Source organism: Oryctolagus cuniculus, chromosome 2 (genome assembly GCF_964237555.1).
Source record: "Oryctolagus cuniculus chromosome 2, mOryCun1.1, whole genome shotgun sequence".
Taxonomy (NCBI): domain Eukaryota; kingdom Metazoa; phylum Chordata; class Mammalia; order Lagomorpha; family Leporidae; genus Oryctolagus; species Oryctolagus cuniculus.
Window position 1 is genome coordinate 176,325,244 of NC_091433.1, and position 15,119 is coordinate 176,340,362.

General features: G+C 61.5%; 1 protein-coding gene across 1 annotated transcript in view; it reads left to right on the forward strand.

Annotated features, from left to right (window-relative positions):
- OTOF (otoferlin) overlaps positions 1-15,119 on the forward strand; it is an 85,801-nt gene that overhangs the window by 28,277 nt on the left and 42,405 nt on the right. The window contains exons 5-7 of the mRNA XM_070069338.1: positions 5,457-5,545; positions 8,969-9,068; positions 10,113-10,294. Of these exons, the coding sequence (XP_069925439.1) occupies positions 5,457-5,545; positions 8,969-9,068; positions 10,113-10,294 (371 nt within the window). The remainder of the gene's footprint in view (positions 1-5,456; positions 5,546-8,968; positions 9,069-10,112; positions 10,295-15,119) is intronic.

Genomic DNA, 15,119 nt, shown 5'->3' on the forward strand with positions numbered 1-15,119 from the left:
CCCCAAGAAGTCCTGCTTACTGAGTGCCTCCCATGTGCCCGGCCCCAGGCTAGGTGCAGGGAGACCTCGGTGACTGGTCTCTGCTCTGCTCTGGGCTCTGCTCCTGCTCTGAACTGAGAGCCACAGTGAAGGCTGTCCTGGGAGTTCTTAAGACCAATGGGAAAGACAGGAAACAAGCGAGCTGGTGTTTGGGGAAGCAGGGACTGGAGCATGGAGGCCAGCTCTGCCCCGGATGAGTCTGACACCAAGGGGCACAGCTAGTGTGGCAGATGTCACGGTCATCCAGTGCTGTGTAACAACTATCCCAGAGCTCGTGATTGACACAACCACCACGTGCTTGTGAGCTGAGGCTTGGCTGGGCTTCGCTGGGCGGTTCTTCCGTCACCTGCGTCCGGCTGGAGCTCAGTGGGTGCTGGCTATTGTCCTGGGTGCTCTGGGTCTCCTCCTGCTGGCCTCACATCCCCTGGGGCCTCCCTGTCCCTGTGGCCTTTCTCAGCAGGGTAACCTGGACCTCTTTACACAGCAACCGGCTTCTAGGAGGGTGAAAATGGAAGCTTCTAGGTGTAGGAGCCACCCGGTGTCACTTCTGCCATGCTCTGTTGGTAGAAGCCGAGCAAAGGGCCATTGTAGACTCAACAGAGAGGAACAGACTCCACCTTGTGACGGGAAGAGGAGAAGTCACAGGGCAACAAGGACTATAGGGGGTAATGAGGCTCCCTGGGAGAGAAAGCGCTGGCTCTGGAGGCAGGCAGACTCCTCGATGACAGCACCAGATGCAGCTTTGTCAGAGTCCACCCTGCACCAGGGCCCAGGGAGACAACAGTGTCATCTCCATGCCACACAGGAGGGCACGGCAGTATTCAAGGTCACAGAGACGCTAAGTGTGGAGTCAGGACTTGAACCCTGGCAGTCTGGCTTCCAACCTCTACTACTAAACTCTCTTACCACTTGCATTGGGCAAGGCCTCTCTGAGCCTCAGTTTCCCCTTCTGTAAATTATATGATGTGTGCAAAGTGCACAGGCAGTGCCTGGCACACACCACGTCAATGTTCAGTGAATAAATGCTGTTTTGTTGCTGACAACTAGGAGGACGAGCCCAGCCTCGGGCCCCCTCAGAGACTGAGCCTCAGCGAATCTCCCTGGCTTCAGGAGAGGGTCCCCTGCAGTGGATAAGCCCCAGGCCCCAGCATCCAGAGGCCTGAATTCCAATCCTGCCTCTGTGTTTGCTTGGGCAGCCCTCACCCTCCACGTCCCTGCGTGTGGGAATTGCACGTCTTTGCCGCGTTGCTGTGAGCCTCGCGATCAAGTGCCAAGAGCTCTGAAAAGCATTGAATGCCACCCGGTTCTAACTTCCCAAGCCCTGTCCTGTACCCAAACAGCTCACCAGTGGAACAGCACCATACAGCAGCATGAGCCAGGGGCCCCACAGGGCTCCTCTGCCCCCAGATGCGCATCTGTGTGCGCACAGCACTCCAAGGGGAGGGGGGTCAGGGGGCAACAGCACGATGAAATCCGGATGAGAAGAGGCAGGAGGAGAGGCACGGGAACCGGAGGGGCCCAGGCAGAGGAAGTGACTGGGAAGTGATGGACGGACAGAGAGAAGGAGAGGAAGACCTGGGCGGACGTGTCGCTCACAGACATGCACGGAGTTCTCATGGGAAAAACCCATCAAAGAGAACCATGCCTGCAGTGTCGGGCCCCGTGGGAGCTCCTCTGGTTCTCCGGCTGCGCTGGGAGGCAGGTGTTTGTCTTAGCTCCTTTTCAGCTGCCATAATGAACCACTTGAGAGCAGGGACTGCAGGAAGAGGAGAGACCAACCCGGCTCACGATTCTGGAGGCTGGGGTCCCAGAGCCCGGGCCGGCATCTGGGTAAGGCCTTCTTGCTCTGTCCTAAGGTGGTGGCAGGTGTCACATGGCGGGACCAAGCCAGCTGCTGGCCGGGGTTTCTCTTCCTCATCAAGCCACTGACGCCATTATGTGAGCCCCAACCTCCTGACCCCAGCTAATTCCAGCTATCTCCCAAAGTCGCCACCTACAAGTGCCATTAACATACGACATTGAGCATTAGGTTCCCAACACATTGGACTCACAGCAATACTGTCCCCTCTCCCCATTCGCAGATGAGGAAGCTGAGGCACAAGAATCAAAGCTAGAGCAGAGCCAGGGCTGGAACTTGAATGCCTGATGCTAACTCGGCTTCTGCAACAGCACAGAGGCCTCCATCTGCATGTGCTACAAGCCGGGGTGTCGTCAGATCAAAGTGGAGTCACCACGGAGCTTTGGGCAGGGGCACCTTGCCTGTCGTGTGCCCTACGGTACCCGGAGCCCACCGATGCTTGCCCGATGCAGAAGGCGGCAGCAGTGGGAGACTGGGCTGGGGATGCTATAAAGACCACAGCAAGTGCACCAGACCCAGGGTGCTAGGAGAGGGAACCTGTACCTGCTTTGGGAAGTAGTGGAGTTGTCATTGAAAAAAAAAAAAAATTTAACAAAGGAGAGGTACAAACAAACACCCAAGGAGACTTCAGACCCAAAGCCACTTTACCAAAGCTCGTGCCTGTGCTGCCAAGGGGGCCAGAGGGCGGTCCCAGCCACAAGCCGTTCCTCCAGCCAAGGCTCCCCACTCCTGCCTGGACCCCAGATCCTGGGGTAGCCAGACTTGGGGTCTGGGCCTGGAGATTTTGAAGAGCTCCTGGAAGCAACTCTAGTGAGCAGGCAGGATCAGGAACCATCCAGAGACGGAGACAGAGGCAGAGGGCCCGGGGTTGTGAGGAGGAGCCGCAGAGGAGCAGGACGGGCGAGAAGGCAAATAGAGGAATGAGGGGCGCGCTGTGGGTGGGGAGCGAGAGTGCATGAAACAGGGAGGAAGGCAGAGGCAAAGGGGCCTCTGGACTCAGGGTGGCAGCTTCCTTCCACTCCGAAAGCCTCTGAGAAGGTCTCGGCCCTGCCGTCCAGGGTGACTGCCCCCGCCCGGGCCCTGCTCGGCGCCTGCGTTCTCCTGTCCCCTCCTAGTGGGGCTCCGAGCGTCGGGAGCCTTTGTCCACACTTGCTTTCCCCGGATCCTCGTGGGCACCCCCAACCCCTGCTCTCACTCAGTAAGTGAGCCCAGGACATCATAGCCCACGGAGCTGTGCCCAGCAACGAGCAAGCAGAGGCCCCTACGCTGGGCCTGTCCCCCTTCCCGCTAACGGCCCCCACGGCTGCCATTCACCGGCCCAGTGAAGCCGCTGCTCAACACCCCTCCCTTGGCCAGCCCATCTCCTGTTCCTCCCAACCCTCCCGCCAATGTCAAAGCCCACCCCCAGAGCTCAGGAGGATCACACGCCCCGCCCCTCGTGCCCCAGCTTTGCTGGCCCCTGCACCTCTCCTCTCAGTGCCTGGCTGGTGGCCCGGGCCTTCCTCAGCTGCTTGATTTCCCTGCAGCCCCATAAAAGCGACTTCATTAAGGAAACCACACTGGGCTCGGCCGCGCAGGAGCAGAAGCTGCGGGGTGAGGCTGGGGCCGCAGCTGGCTGCTGCCTCCCCTCCCGGCACCCCTTCCTCCAAGCCCACCTCCGGCCCCTCCCTCCCTCCCCTGCTCTTCTGCCCCCATGAGCCCTAGTCAGGACCCTTTCCTCGGACCCGACCAGTCCGGAAGGGAGGTGACGCAAAAGCCCCTGTGTGCCCCCAGCCCCCAAGGCCCCCATCCAGAAGGAGGGGGCATAGCCTTGGAACAGCAGACTGGCGGGTGGGCTCTGCAAAGCCCCTCCCCCAGTATCTGCTGGGCCCCTGAGGGAGCTCCATGGATCACGCTGCTCCTCCGCACCCTGCTTATGGGTATAAGGCGGACAAGACGCGCCCAGGTCCTTGGGCTGCTGTGGAGGCAGGTGCGCCCCGCCACGAGCTCCATCAGCAGCAGCTGTGGTGGCGAGCCCGGCTGTCATTCACGCTGGTCTACTGAGCGGTAGAAACCTGGTGGGCTATAAAATGTGACTTCAGAGCGCAGAGTCCTACCTCCCACCTGCTCCATCAGACACACCCCTCCCCCATCCCTCAACGCAAGCCTAAGCAGCCGCTGAGCACTCTGCTCCTTCCATCAGGACAAGGCGGCTGCAGAAGGGTTCGCGGCTCCACCTGGCGCCCTCTTCCCACCTGCTCTTCTCCCTCGTCTCAGGCTGTGGCTCCAGGCATGGAGTCGGGCGGGAAGCCCACTCCCTCTCCAGCTGGGAGTAGGGGCACGTGCTCTGATTCTATATCCCTGCTGGGGACATGGCCTCTCTCCTTGTGGGGCAGCTTCTCTGGCAAGCTTCCACCTGCCCCAGGTGCCGCGAGCAGGGCTGCAAACCCTGACTTTCTATGGACACCGCGGGGGTGGGTTCCATGGAGACCTGCCTCGTGCATCCCAGCCCGGGAGGCCTGGCTCCACGTGGCCCCCAACTCCTGCCCCTGGAGTCCAGCCCTTCTCTGAGCCAGGAAAGCAGCCCTCAGACACGATGGCATCAGGTCGCTGGACCCCATTTGACTAACAGACCGCACAACACCAGACAGCGGCATAGCCGGCTCCTTGCCCTCTCCTCCCGAGAGGAGCAGAGCCCAGCCCCCCGCCCAGGCCAGTGCCGCTGGGAGCCTGCACCAAGCTGATCTTGCAGGCGCCCCATCTCCGGGAGTTGCTTCTCCAGAGAAGGACTCCAAAGCGCTGCACCCGGGACCTCATTCCCCCTACCTTTCGCTTCCCCAGTCTTCTCTCTCAGGAAGGAGAAGGGCTGGGGGAGGGCTGGGGCAGCAGCTCTCTGTAGAGGATGGCACACTTGGCCCTTCCAGCCTCCTGTTGGGCCCTTGTTGCCACTTGGAGGGCATCGGCGGAAACCCCACTCAGGTTCTTGTCCGTCACAATTACTGACTTCGGGAAGACATCAAGAGAGCAGTGGGAAGGTGAACCTAGAAACAGGTGTGGGCCTGACCCTAACGACAGTAGACACCTCACCCCTGTCCCTGGGGTTGCCTTGCCACCTAGGACCCCCTCCTCAGGGCACAGACTGATTCTGATGAGCGAGCTGGGAGCTCATGTCTCCATTCAGCACACGCCAAAATCCAGGCTCACAACCCATGATCCTTGCTGTTGCTCCCCGAGGCCCGAGCACCACCCACTCAGAAGCCCACCCCAGGAGTCGGTAGACAGGTGGAGAGCAGAGGCGGGAGCACTCGCCTGGGAGTCAGGAGTCCTGGGTAGGCCCGGTTCTTCCACCATATGGCCCTGGGAAGTCCCCATGGCTCTCTGAGCACCATCTTTGCAAGAGAAGTGGGCCACATCAGCCACTCTACCAGGCTGGTGGTCAGAGGCCGGTGGGTGAGATGCCACATGCGCATGCTCTGACCCAGGGAGCCCCGGGCCCATCTGAGGGACCAGCTGGCTGTTGGGGCCCACTCCCCGCCACTGCAGCCCCCACACAAGGCCACAGCTGCCCCTCTCTCCGCAGACGTTCCGGTGGCCAGTGGCGAGCGGCATTGACAGAAATGAGGTGCTGGAGATTCAGATTTTCAACTACAGCAAGGTCTTCAGTAACAAGTGAGTGTGGGAGGGGGTGAGAGGTGTGGAGCCTGCGTGGGGCTGTGGGCCTGCCCTGCTCCTGGGGCTGCTGGGTTTTGGATTTCAAAGGGGCCCCTGTATCCCTGGCCTGCCTTGGGTTGATATTCAGGAAGATCTTGGGCTGATCTTTGATCTCCATGCTGCTCCCTGAGATGTCCTCAGAGTCCCCCAGCCCACCCAGCCGGGGTCAGTCAAGAGCACTTCGCCTCCTCCTGGGTGGGAGCAGAAGGCAGAGAGGGAAGAAGAAGGGGAGATGGACGCATGCCTTCCCCCTGCTGGTGCTTAGGAGCCCCTAAGTGAAGCGTTAACTTCAGCACAGTCACATGGCAGTCAGTTCTCCAATTTCCCAAGGACTTGCGTTCGTGTAGATAGGAGGCACCCTGGTCAGGGACCAGCACACCCCCAGGTCCACTCAGCCCCGCCTGGAACAGGGGCCTCCTTCCTGGAACCTCGGGCTTTCCCATGGGGGCAGGGTGTTGGGCTCGCAGGCCCTTGCACGTCCAGTCCCGCCTGTCGGGGCCCCTGAGAGGCAATAGCCTGGTCCGGCCACCAACCTCCTGGCTTCTGAGGATCCCAGGGCCCCTGAATAATTCAGGAGCCAGGAGCGCAGCGGAGGCCTGGCTGGGCGCCCGGCACTTGACACCAGCTCCCAGGGGAGCTCGATGAATTATTGACAGCCTCTCTGTCCCGATCTGTCCATGGTCCACCTGCACCTGAGGCCTCCCTGCTGCAGGCCAATTACCTGGGAGTCCCAGCCCAGCCCTGCCAGCCCTGCTCCTCTGCGGGGTCCAGCTGGCCCCTTGTACAACAGGTGGCTTGGATGGGCCATGGGGTTAGCTCCCAGCTTCTTTGTCTCACAGCCTGGGGACGACAGAGCCCCAGCGAGAGCCCTTGCCCGGGGTCATGCAGCAGAGTCACGTCAGAGCTCCGGAGCCCAGGCCTGCAGCCCTCCTACAGGACAGGTGGCCGTATGCCTCCATTGCCAGAGAGACAGGCCAGCTGTCCAGCAGGCCTAGGAGCCCACCCTCCCTCAGTTGCCCCATACCTCCCAAGACCCCTGCTGAGGTGACTCCTTTAGCTGTGCAACACCTCCGGGCCACAGACAGGCCCTGGTTCCACCAGGCTGTGCAGAGCTCCGAGGGTGGCGGCAACCCCATCCGCCCCCAGAGTCCGCCCCCAGAAGGACAACACCAGGAAGGAAGGAGGGCCTGGCGTGGGGGTCGGCGGGGTTGTAGGAGCTGCCCCTGCAAGGTTCTCACCGGCAGCACCTGAGAAGCAGGTGGCTGGCATCTTAGTGAATGAGAGGATCGGGGACTGGTGGGACTCACACAGCTGCCAGTGGCTGGAGTCCCCCTCAAACCCACTGGGCCAGCCCACACGTGTCTGACTGTGATGAAAGCAGTGGAGAAGGGACCAACAGTGAGAACTCCGCCACCGCCACCAGGCAGCCTCAGGAGGGTCATCGTCCCGGAAGCAGTGCTGGCAGGCTCCCAAGTTCAAGGGTGGAGACTGGGGCAGGTTAAACCCAGAGGGCTCCCGAGGCTCCTCCAAGCACCTGCCGGGAATAGTTCTGCCCTGCCCCCTGGGGGTGCCTGGTCACACTGCAGCACCCCTGCTGCTCTGGGGCCCTCCCTTTGCTATTCTTGGGCATTCGGGGATGGGCAGGGATGGGCTGGAGCACCCAGCACTGAGCTGTGGAATCCAAACGCCCTGAGGAGCCACGGGCAGAGTGACGTTGAGCAGAGATACTCTGTGGTGCGTCCCAGCCTGCACTGCAACACTGCCTGGAAATGTGCTGGAGAGACACACGCCCAGGCCCCGTCCCCTCTCTGAAGCAGAGCCCTGGGGCCCGGCCGGCCTTGTGAACTGAGCTCCGCTGGCTCTGAGTTCAGTGACTTCGAATTAGAAGCTTGAAATTGGCTGTGGTGGAGGAAGCGACACCATGGAAATCACCAAAGCTACCAATTAGCCTCACCCTCCCCTCCCCTCTCCCAGCCTCTCCATTGCCAGCCCATCCCACGTGCGATTCCCTCCGAGTGGTTCTGTTCAAGGTGAAGTCTGAGGACCAAGGATTTTCCTTTGTGCCTCTGTTGCTAGAAGGTCTGCACGACCCAGAGACCTGGAGCCCCATTTGCTCAAGACAAGATTGAGGTTCAGGCGGGCCGGCCCCCCGAGCCCGGCGCTTCTCCTCTCTGGCTCCTCCTGAGCTGGGAGAGGCCAGGGTTCCGTGGCAGGAGGAGGCTTCACTGGACTGGCTGGGAAAGCTCAGAAGCCCAGTGTTAGGTTCTAGAGTGGAGGCGTGGCGTGCAGTTTCTCCCTCCCAGAGGCTGACACCCTGGAAGACAGAGCCCTGGGCCCCAGAGGGAAGCAGCCTGTACTGGTCCAATACAGCTGCTGCAGCCCCTTCCCCTTACCCCGATGGGGTCCCCCTCCCCAGGGCAAATGTGGCTAAGCCTGAACTCATCTGACACCTCACACCTCCTACCCCCAGACTGGGGGTCCCTGCCCCCTCTTCCTCCTCTGTGACTCCACGGCTCCACCCAGCCCTCCCCCTTAGAGGCTCCCCTCAGCCTTCCTCTCCCCAGGGGGAAGTGGGTGGCAAGTTTTAATCTACCCTGTATGGAAGCACTGTGGTAGTTTCCAGTTGCCTCCCAAGCACCAGCCTGCTAGCCACAGGGGGAAACGGGTTCAAGTCAACTCCATCAGCATTTATTGGGTACCCACTGTTGTTCATTAAATCAGCCAGCAGACATCTAGTTGGGGGGTGGGTGAAATCCAAGGCTGGAAATTGCCTGCTGCACCCCGCCCTTAAGAGGTTCATGGTGGTGCCAGCAATGCTGGACAGCCCTTGGGGTGCTGAGCACATGCAGAGACCCCAGGAAGACCCCAACAGAGTCGATCAGGCGGTCCCCACACAGCAACTCCATGAAGGAGTGGATCTGGGCTTATCCTATGAGAAAACTAGGGGAGCTGAGCCAAGTCACCCAGGAAGCAGGTTACTCGGCTGTGTCGTCTGGGCTCAATCCTGTCTCTCGCCCTCTGAGACTGTGGCCTTCAGCACAACACGGTGCTGTCTTTCCCAGCTCCACAACGGGGAACAGGGGGCTCATGGGCCCTTGCCTCCAGGAGCTGAGGGGTTGTAGGCAGGATGAATGAACAAGGCGTGTCGGGGATACACTCCCTGGTCGTGCCTAGGGAGTTGGGTGCTTAGGGGAGCTTCCCTGTGTCTGCAGGAGGCTCAGCCCTCCCCAGCAGCACCCACACTGGGCACCTGGAAGCGGCTTTGCAGGGCTCAGCTGAAGCCTGATGCCACATCCCCTCAACCCCTTGTTTGTAGCCTGTGGTCGTGGCCCCAGGGAGCCACTGTCCCCCAGAGCTCTTCCGTCGCCTCTGTATTTCCAGGCTAATCGGGACCTTCCGCATGGTTCTGCAGAAGGTGGTGGAGGAGAGCCACGTGGAGGTGACTGACACCCTGATGGATGACAACAATGCAATCATCCAGGTGGGGCACCTGGGCCGTCCCGGGGGGGGGGGTGGCCTGGGAGCCTGCATCACCTCCCTCACCCCCTCACCTCGGGTGGTCTCAGGAGCACTCCTCATGCTCGGCCAGAGAGGCAGGAGGAGGAGATGCAGGGTGAGACTGCAGGAGCTGCTCCGTGTGACAGCCGGGCTGGAGTCCCTGCAGTGTCCCGGGGTGAACCCCCCACCCTTCCTCCACCTGAGGACCCCTCCTGTCTCCATCGGTGGGTCCCTCTGTTTGGAGCCAGCTCAGTAATTACTAAAGAAGCACCTCTCGTTAGCCCGAGACCACCTGAGCCCTGCTGGCTGCCCCAGAGTGCAGTCTTCGTGCCGTGCTTCTGGCCTCTCTGAGCCAGGACATTATGGGCAGGCAGGGGCCTCAGTTTCCCTCTATTGGTCACAGCCCAGCCTTCAGCACGCACAGGGGGGCACTAATGCTGCACAGCTTGTGGACCTGCACACGCATTCCCGCAAAGGCAACCCGAGGCCTGGGCCCAGGCTCTGCAGTTTGGCATCGTAGTCAGGAAATGGTCCAGAAGAAGTGTGCATTGTCCCCTTCCTTGGAGACATCCAAGCCTGGGCAGAGGAGCAGGGTCACCCCCAGACCTGTCAAGAAGGGCAGCTGCATCTGGGAAGCCCCTGTCACCCTTGCAGGTTGAGGAAGGTTCTAGAAGGAGTCTTCCCTGAGCCCTGGTGGAAAATGAGCTGAAAGGAGGGACATGACCCAAGGAGACAGAGCAAGAGGCCAATCAGAATTCTCGGTTGCAACACCTGGGCCCAGATTTGCAGCTCCACTCTCCCAGAGGAAAAGCCTTGGGCAGCTCGGGGACCAAGTGCAGGTCCCAGAAGCTGAGTCTGCCCTTGTCAGTCTTTCTGTGCCTCTGTCTTCTCATCAGCAAAATAGGCTGGTGGGGGTGGGTGGGACCTCGGCGGGCTAGGGGTGTGCGAACGCTGCGAGCCCATCACACAGCAGCCAGTGGGGACAGGCACTGCCGCCCCAGCTGCTCGGCCCCGCCTCTCCCTGCAGACCAGCCTGTGCGTGGAGGTCCGGTATCAGGCCACAGACGGCACTGCGGGCCCCTGGGACGATGGGGACTTCCTGGGGGATGAGTCTCTTCAAGAGGAAGAGAAAGACAGCCAGGAGACAGACGGACTGCTACCCGGCTCCCGCCCCAGCTGCCGGCCTCCAGGCGAGAAGAGCTTCCGGAGGTAACAGCCCAGGCTCCTGGGGCTGCCCGCTGGCCCTGGAGATGCAAGGAGTTTGCCTGAGGTCCCCCTGGGAGGCCCCTCGAGGCCTGGCAGGGCTGTCAGTGCAGAGCTGAGTTGTTGGAAAGATGCGGCATAGGTGGGGGTATTTCTGCAGCGGCCCCTACTAGGTCTTTCACCCAAAAGCTCCCCGGGGTGGCAGCAGGGGCTCAGATCAGGCTGGGAGGCCAGGCTCACCCCAACCCCGACAGATCTGGGAGGTTGAGCTGTGACATGAGAGAAAGGGTTGAGACCACCTGCCCTGCTCAGAGAATGCGAGAACAGGGCAGGGGGGCTCTGGCCTCTCTGGTCCAAGATCCAGCGCTGCCACCCTCAGCCCCGGGACCCAGGATTCCCGTCCTGCAGGTGTCCTGCTACCCGCAGATGGCAGGAGGCTGGGCCCAGGCCTGCTCGTTCCAGATGCTCAGTGTTCATTAAACAAGGAAGAGCAGTCGAGCCCAGAGAGACAGAACGCAGGCCGGGCCAGACCAGCGTTGTGCGTGGTTGCTCAGGGCCCCGGGGAGGTCAGAGTGCATCTCAAGATCCCCCAGGCTGACAGCATGCCCCTCTAGTCCCTCCCAAGGCAAGCTGACTCCGTTCCTGGCTGAAAAACCACAGGTCCTAAATTAGCACAACTGAACTGATGTATTCAGACGGATGCATTTTTCCACGTTCCCCAACCCTCACAGAAAATCTTGGCGCAGCCCTGGCACCAGGTGGGCAGAGTAAGAGTAGCAAGGTCAAAGGAACCAGGCCTGTGACCAGCCCAGGCCGGCATGGAGTCTGACCCCACGGCCTCCAGGCTCTCTAACAGCAGGCCCAGGTCTGAGTGCTAGCTCCACCTCGGACCAGCCCAGGAGTCCTCTCTCCCCCTCTGGGGAACAGGGACCATGGCCATGTTGTTAGGGGAGCCAAGGGGACCACAGAGGGACAGGTGGGACCTGTGGAGTGGGATGCTGCCTGCAGGTGTGCTGGCGGGGGACCAAGGGTCAGGAATGGGGCTGGGAGCGGTACTAGGAGCAGAGACGTGACAGGGCACCAGGGGACACTGCCACAGCGGCCCCCATGTGCTATCCGCACTTCAGAAGGAGCCCAGCGGGGGCTGAGAGTGAGCCTGGAGCACTGGGCTCTAAGCGAGGACTTTCTGAGACCTGGACTACAAGTCTCATGAGGGCCCCCAGCTGCAGGGAAAGGAGCAGGGGCACCAAGTTCCCTGTCACGTCCCGACTGTGTCACTACCAGCTAAGGGACCGCGGGCTGCCACCAACCACTCTGGGCCAGGAAGAGGCAGGGGTTTGGCAGCTCTGACATTGGCAGAGATCCTGGGGACACAGCTCTCCTGGGAGCCCCCGCAGCCCCAGAGCAGCCGTCTCTGGGGTGGCTGCAGCTCAGGCAATGCCTGGCTGGTTCCTCTCTCCATCGGCAGGAGCAGGCAGGGTGTGGAGGGGGAGTTCTCCCTCTGCCCGCTGGCGCTGGGCTGTGGCCCAGACAAAGCAAGACGGGGCACTTAGATCTCCGGGACTCCAGAGAGAGGCCTGGGCCACGGGGCTGTGGAGCTGAAGGGTCCCCCATGCCCTAAGACTCTGTCCCCAGGTCCCCCCGACTTCCTTTCAGCGTGGCCTGGCAGCCCCCTCACGCCCATCTTCACAGCATGGTCAGGGCAGCCGCAGGAAGCAGAGCAGGAGGACAGGACCGGCAGTGGGGTGATGGCGACAACTGCACCCAGGGGTCACTGCCCCTCACTGGAGGGCATGGGAGGGTGGGCACTGTTCCCCTGCTGCTACTGGGGCTCCCAGCCCAGGCCCCGAAGCCCCCAGGGTGGGTGTGTGTGGATGTGATCCTCGCATCCCCCGCCCAGCTTAGCCGTGCAGCCTGCACGCCCTGGAGGACCTCCCACCTCAGCCTCCCCGCTATCCCTGGGAGACGCCTGGTGGGGCCTGCCCAGTGTCTCCCGCTCCGCTTCACCCCATAGGCTGGGGAGGGGTGGATGCCGGATTCCCATGGCAGCCACTGATCAGTAAGACACTGCTCCTTGCCAGCAATGCGGGCTGAAGGAGAAACAATAGGGACACCGCGTCCACGGAGCCCCCGATCTACAAAGGGACTGGCCTCCCCACCAGGAGATGGAGGGCACAGGGCACCCAGCAGGCACCAGGACCTGGGGTGCTGGCTTGAGGTCAGGGGCTAGGCACAGATCCTCCCTCCTGTCCCTTCTGCAGGGCTCTCTGGCTGCCTCGCAGACCCCAGGCACTCAGGCGACCAGGTCAGACAGAAGCTCTGGGCTGCCAGGCCAAGTTCCCTGGTGCCCCCCAGCACCCCTGTTCACCTTGACCCACAGCTCCCAGGACCCACATGGGCAGCCAGAATTGAAGTCCAGGAGTCTATAAATTCTCTAGACCAGCCCCTCACCAGCACATGGCCAGTCTCTAGGGTTCTCTCAACCTGCCCCACCCCAATCTGGGCTCTGATTGTCTGGCCCTGCCCCCCCAAGTCCCTCCCCACTTAGCCTGCTTCTCCCAGATTTCACTGGCTTCCCTCCTGTCCTCACTCTGGGGTCAGCAGGCTTCCCGAAGGGCTGCTGTGGACTTCAGGTCTCAGCTCCTGTGAGGGCCACAAGCAGGAAGGGGCCTCTATAGACCCCGCCTATTAAAGCCACTGCTCACCCCCAAGGCCCTAAGACTGTCCCCAGGTCCCCCATGCTCCTTAGGGAATGTGTGCACCACAGCTCTGCAGAGCAGCCTTGAGTCCTACCACTGTGCGCTAAGCCCCGCCCACACAGCGCCATCCCACCTGGGCCCTGCTCAGCCCTAGATGGCTGGGCCCCTTCTCCAGCTCCCAGCCCCAAGCCCGAAGCTTCAGAATCCTGCCAGTTCTCTGCCAAACCTCCCAGAATGATCCAGGAGGCCGCGCAGTACAGGGGCACACACAGGGCTCAAACCCCAGCTCTGCTGTTGGGAACCCTGCCTTCCCGTCTGTAAGATGGGCCCACTCATGTGCACAGGAGTGCTGGGATTAAAGGAGGGGCCTGGCACACAGCAGGTGCTCAGCCGGCAGGTGCTCAGCCAGTGTGCATTTACTTTCTCCTCCTCTTCACGGACCCTCCCCCCAGTGACCCCAACCCCCAATTTTCCTTTTCGGGCCGTTAGCAAGTCCCTTCTCAGCTCTGGCTCCCCACCCTATGCTAAGGGCTCTGCAAATGCTGCCCACACAGGAGCGGGGTCTCCCTGACGCCCACCTCCCCGGGCCATCCCTGTGTCGGGGAAGCAAGGAAAGAACTGTAACCGCATGGGCACAAAACCGAGGCTCTGGGCATTTGCATATCAGCAAAGAGTTGCCCCAGCCTCTGGAGAGAAAGGAGACTCTGGTGCTGAACACACACATGTGTGCGTGCACACACACACACACACACTCACATGCAGTCTCTGCATGACACCAGAGATTCCAGCGTGCTGCTCCCACCCCTGGCCGGGCGGACCCAGAAGCCACATCTTAGGAAGAATAACAGATAAAGGAAGGAGCCCAGCCTTGACCCCGCAGCTGAACTCTGGAGCCTTGGGCCCTTCCCCCAGCTCCCTGGGCTCTGCACTCTCTCCCCTCCCATTCCCCCCTAGCCCGGACCTGGCTCTCCACCTCCTCCATGTCCAACCCCTGCCTCTGGGGTCCCTGGGAATGCAGGGCTCCCAGCTGGGCTGCTGTGTGCTGGATCTTACCTGGGTGGAAGCAGCAGGGGCCACTTGTCTTGTTCTCCCCATGAATCACTCTTCCACACCGGGGGAGAGACCCATGGAAGCCAAGTGCCGCTCCCTCCATGCCAGGGCCAGGGCAGCTGGGCACGTGTGCGTGTTAAGAGAGAGGGCGTGCTGAGGGGCAGTGCACCTGCCTCATCTCAGAGTGCGGCTCTATCCGTTCCCATGGCCCCCGAGGTAGAAAGTCCCTGCCCCCTGCCTCTGGCTCCAGAGGTGCAGCAGCTCCCAGGGCAGCCCTGAGGTGCCAGGGTCAGCGAGCCACACTGGTGACGGCACTTGGTGAAGTGGTGCTCAGGAGACTCCTCTCCATCCCAACCTCCTCATTGAGGGGGGGCCTGCACAGCCCGGGCCCGAGCGCCCAGTGTAGCCTGGCACCATGAAGCACCAGGATCCCAGCAAGCCCATGAGTCCCATCGGGTGGATCGCCCTGCCTTGTGGAAGCTATCTGTTCACTTATTCATTTGTTTAACAGGCAGACAAAAACTGATGTAGAGCGAGCTCCCATCCATTGGTTCACTCCCCCAGATGACTGCATCAGGCAGGGCTGAGCCAGGCCAAAGACCTCAATCCAGGTCTCAACTGGCAAGCACCCAATTAAGCCATCACTGCTGCCTCACAGGGTCTGCATTAGCAGGAAGCCAGGGTCAGGAGCCAGAGCCGGGTATTGAACCTGGGAAGTGGACACTCCGACCCCCACCCCCACCCCCGCCCCATGGTTGCTTTCAAGTCCAGTGCCTTCACCGCTTGGCCATCCCAGGACTTTCATGATTGCCCTCAAAAGTGCACAGGGAGCTCTGAGGACGACAGCTGCAGGAAGAGGCTGAACTACCTACCTGCGGCTGAGAGACAGGGCTGGGCAGGGCAGACGCTGGCTGAGCCGGGCAGCGAGGGCAGAAACACAGCGTGGGCTCCAGGAGGGAATCCCTGGGAGCCCTGCAGCCTGAGCCTCTGAGCCTCGCGGGGGACGTGGGGTCCGAATGAGGTCCTCCCGGTGAGGTGGGCAGGTTCTGAGACAGGGCCCTGCAGGCAGCACTAACGTCAGA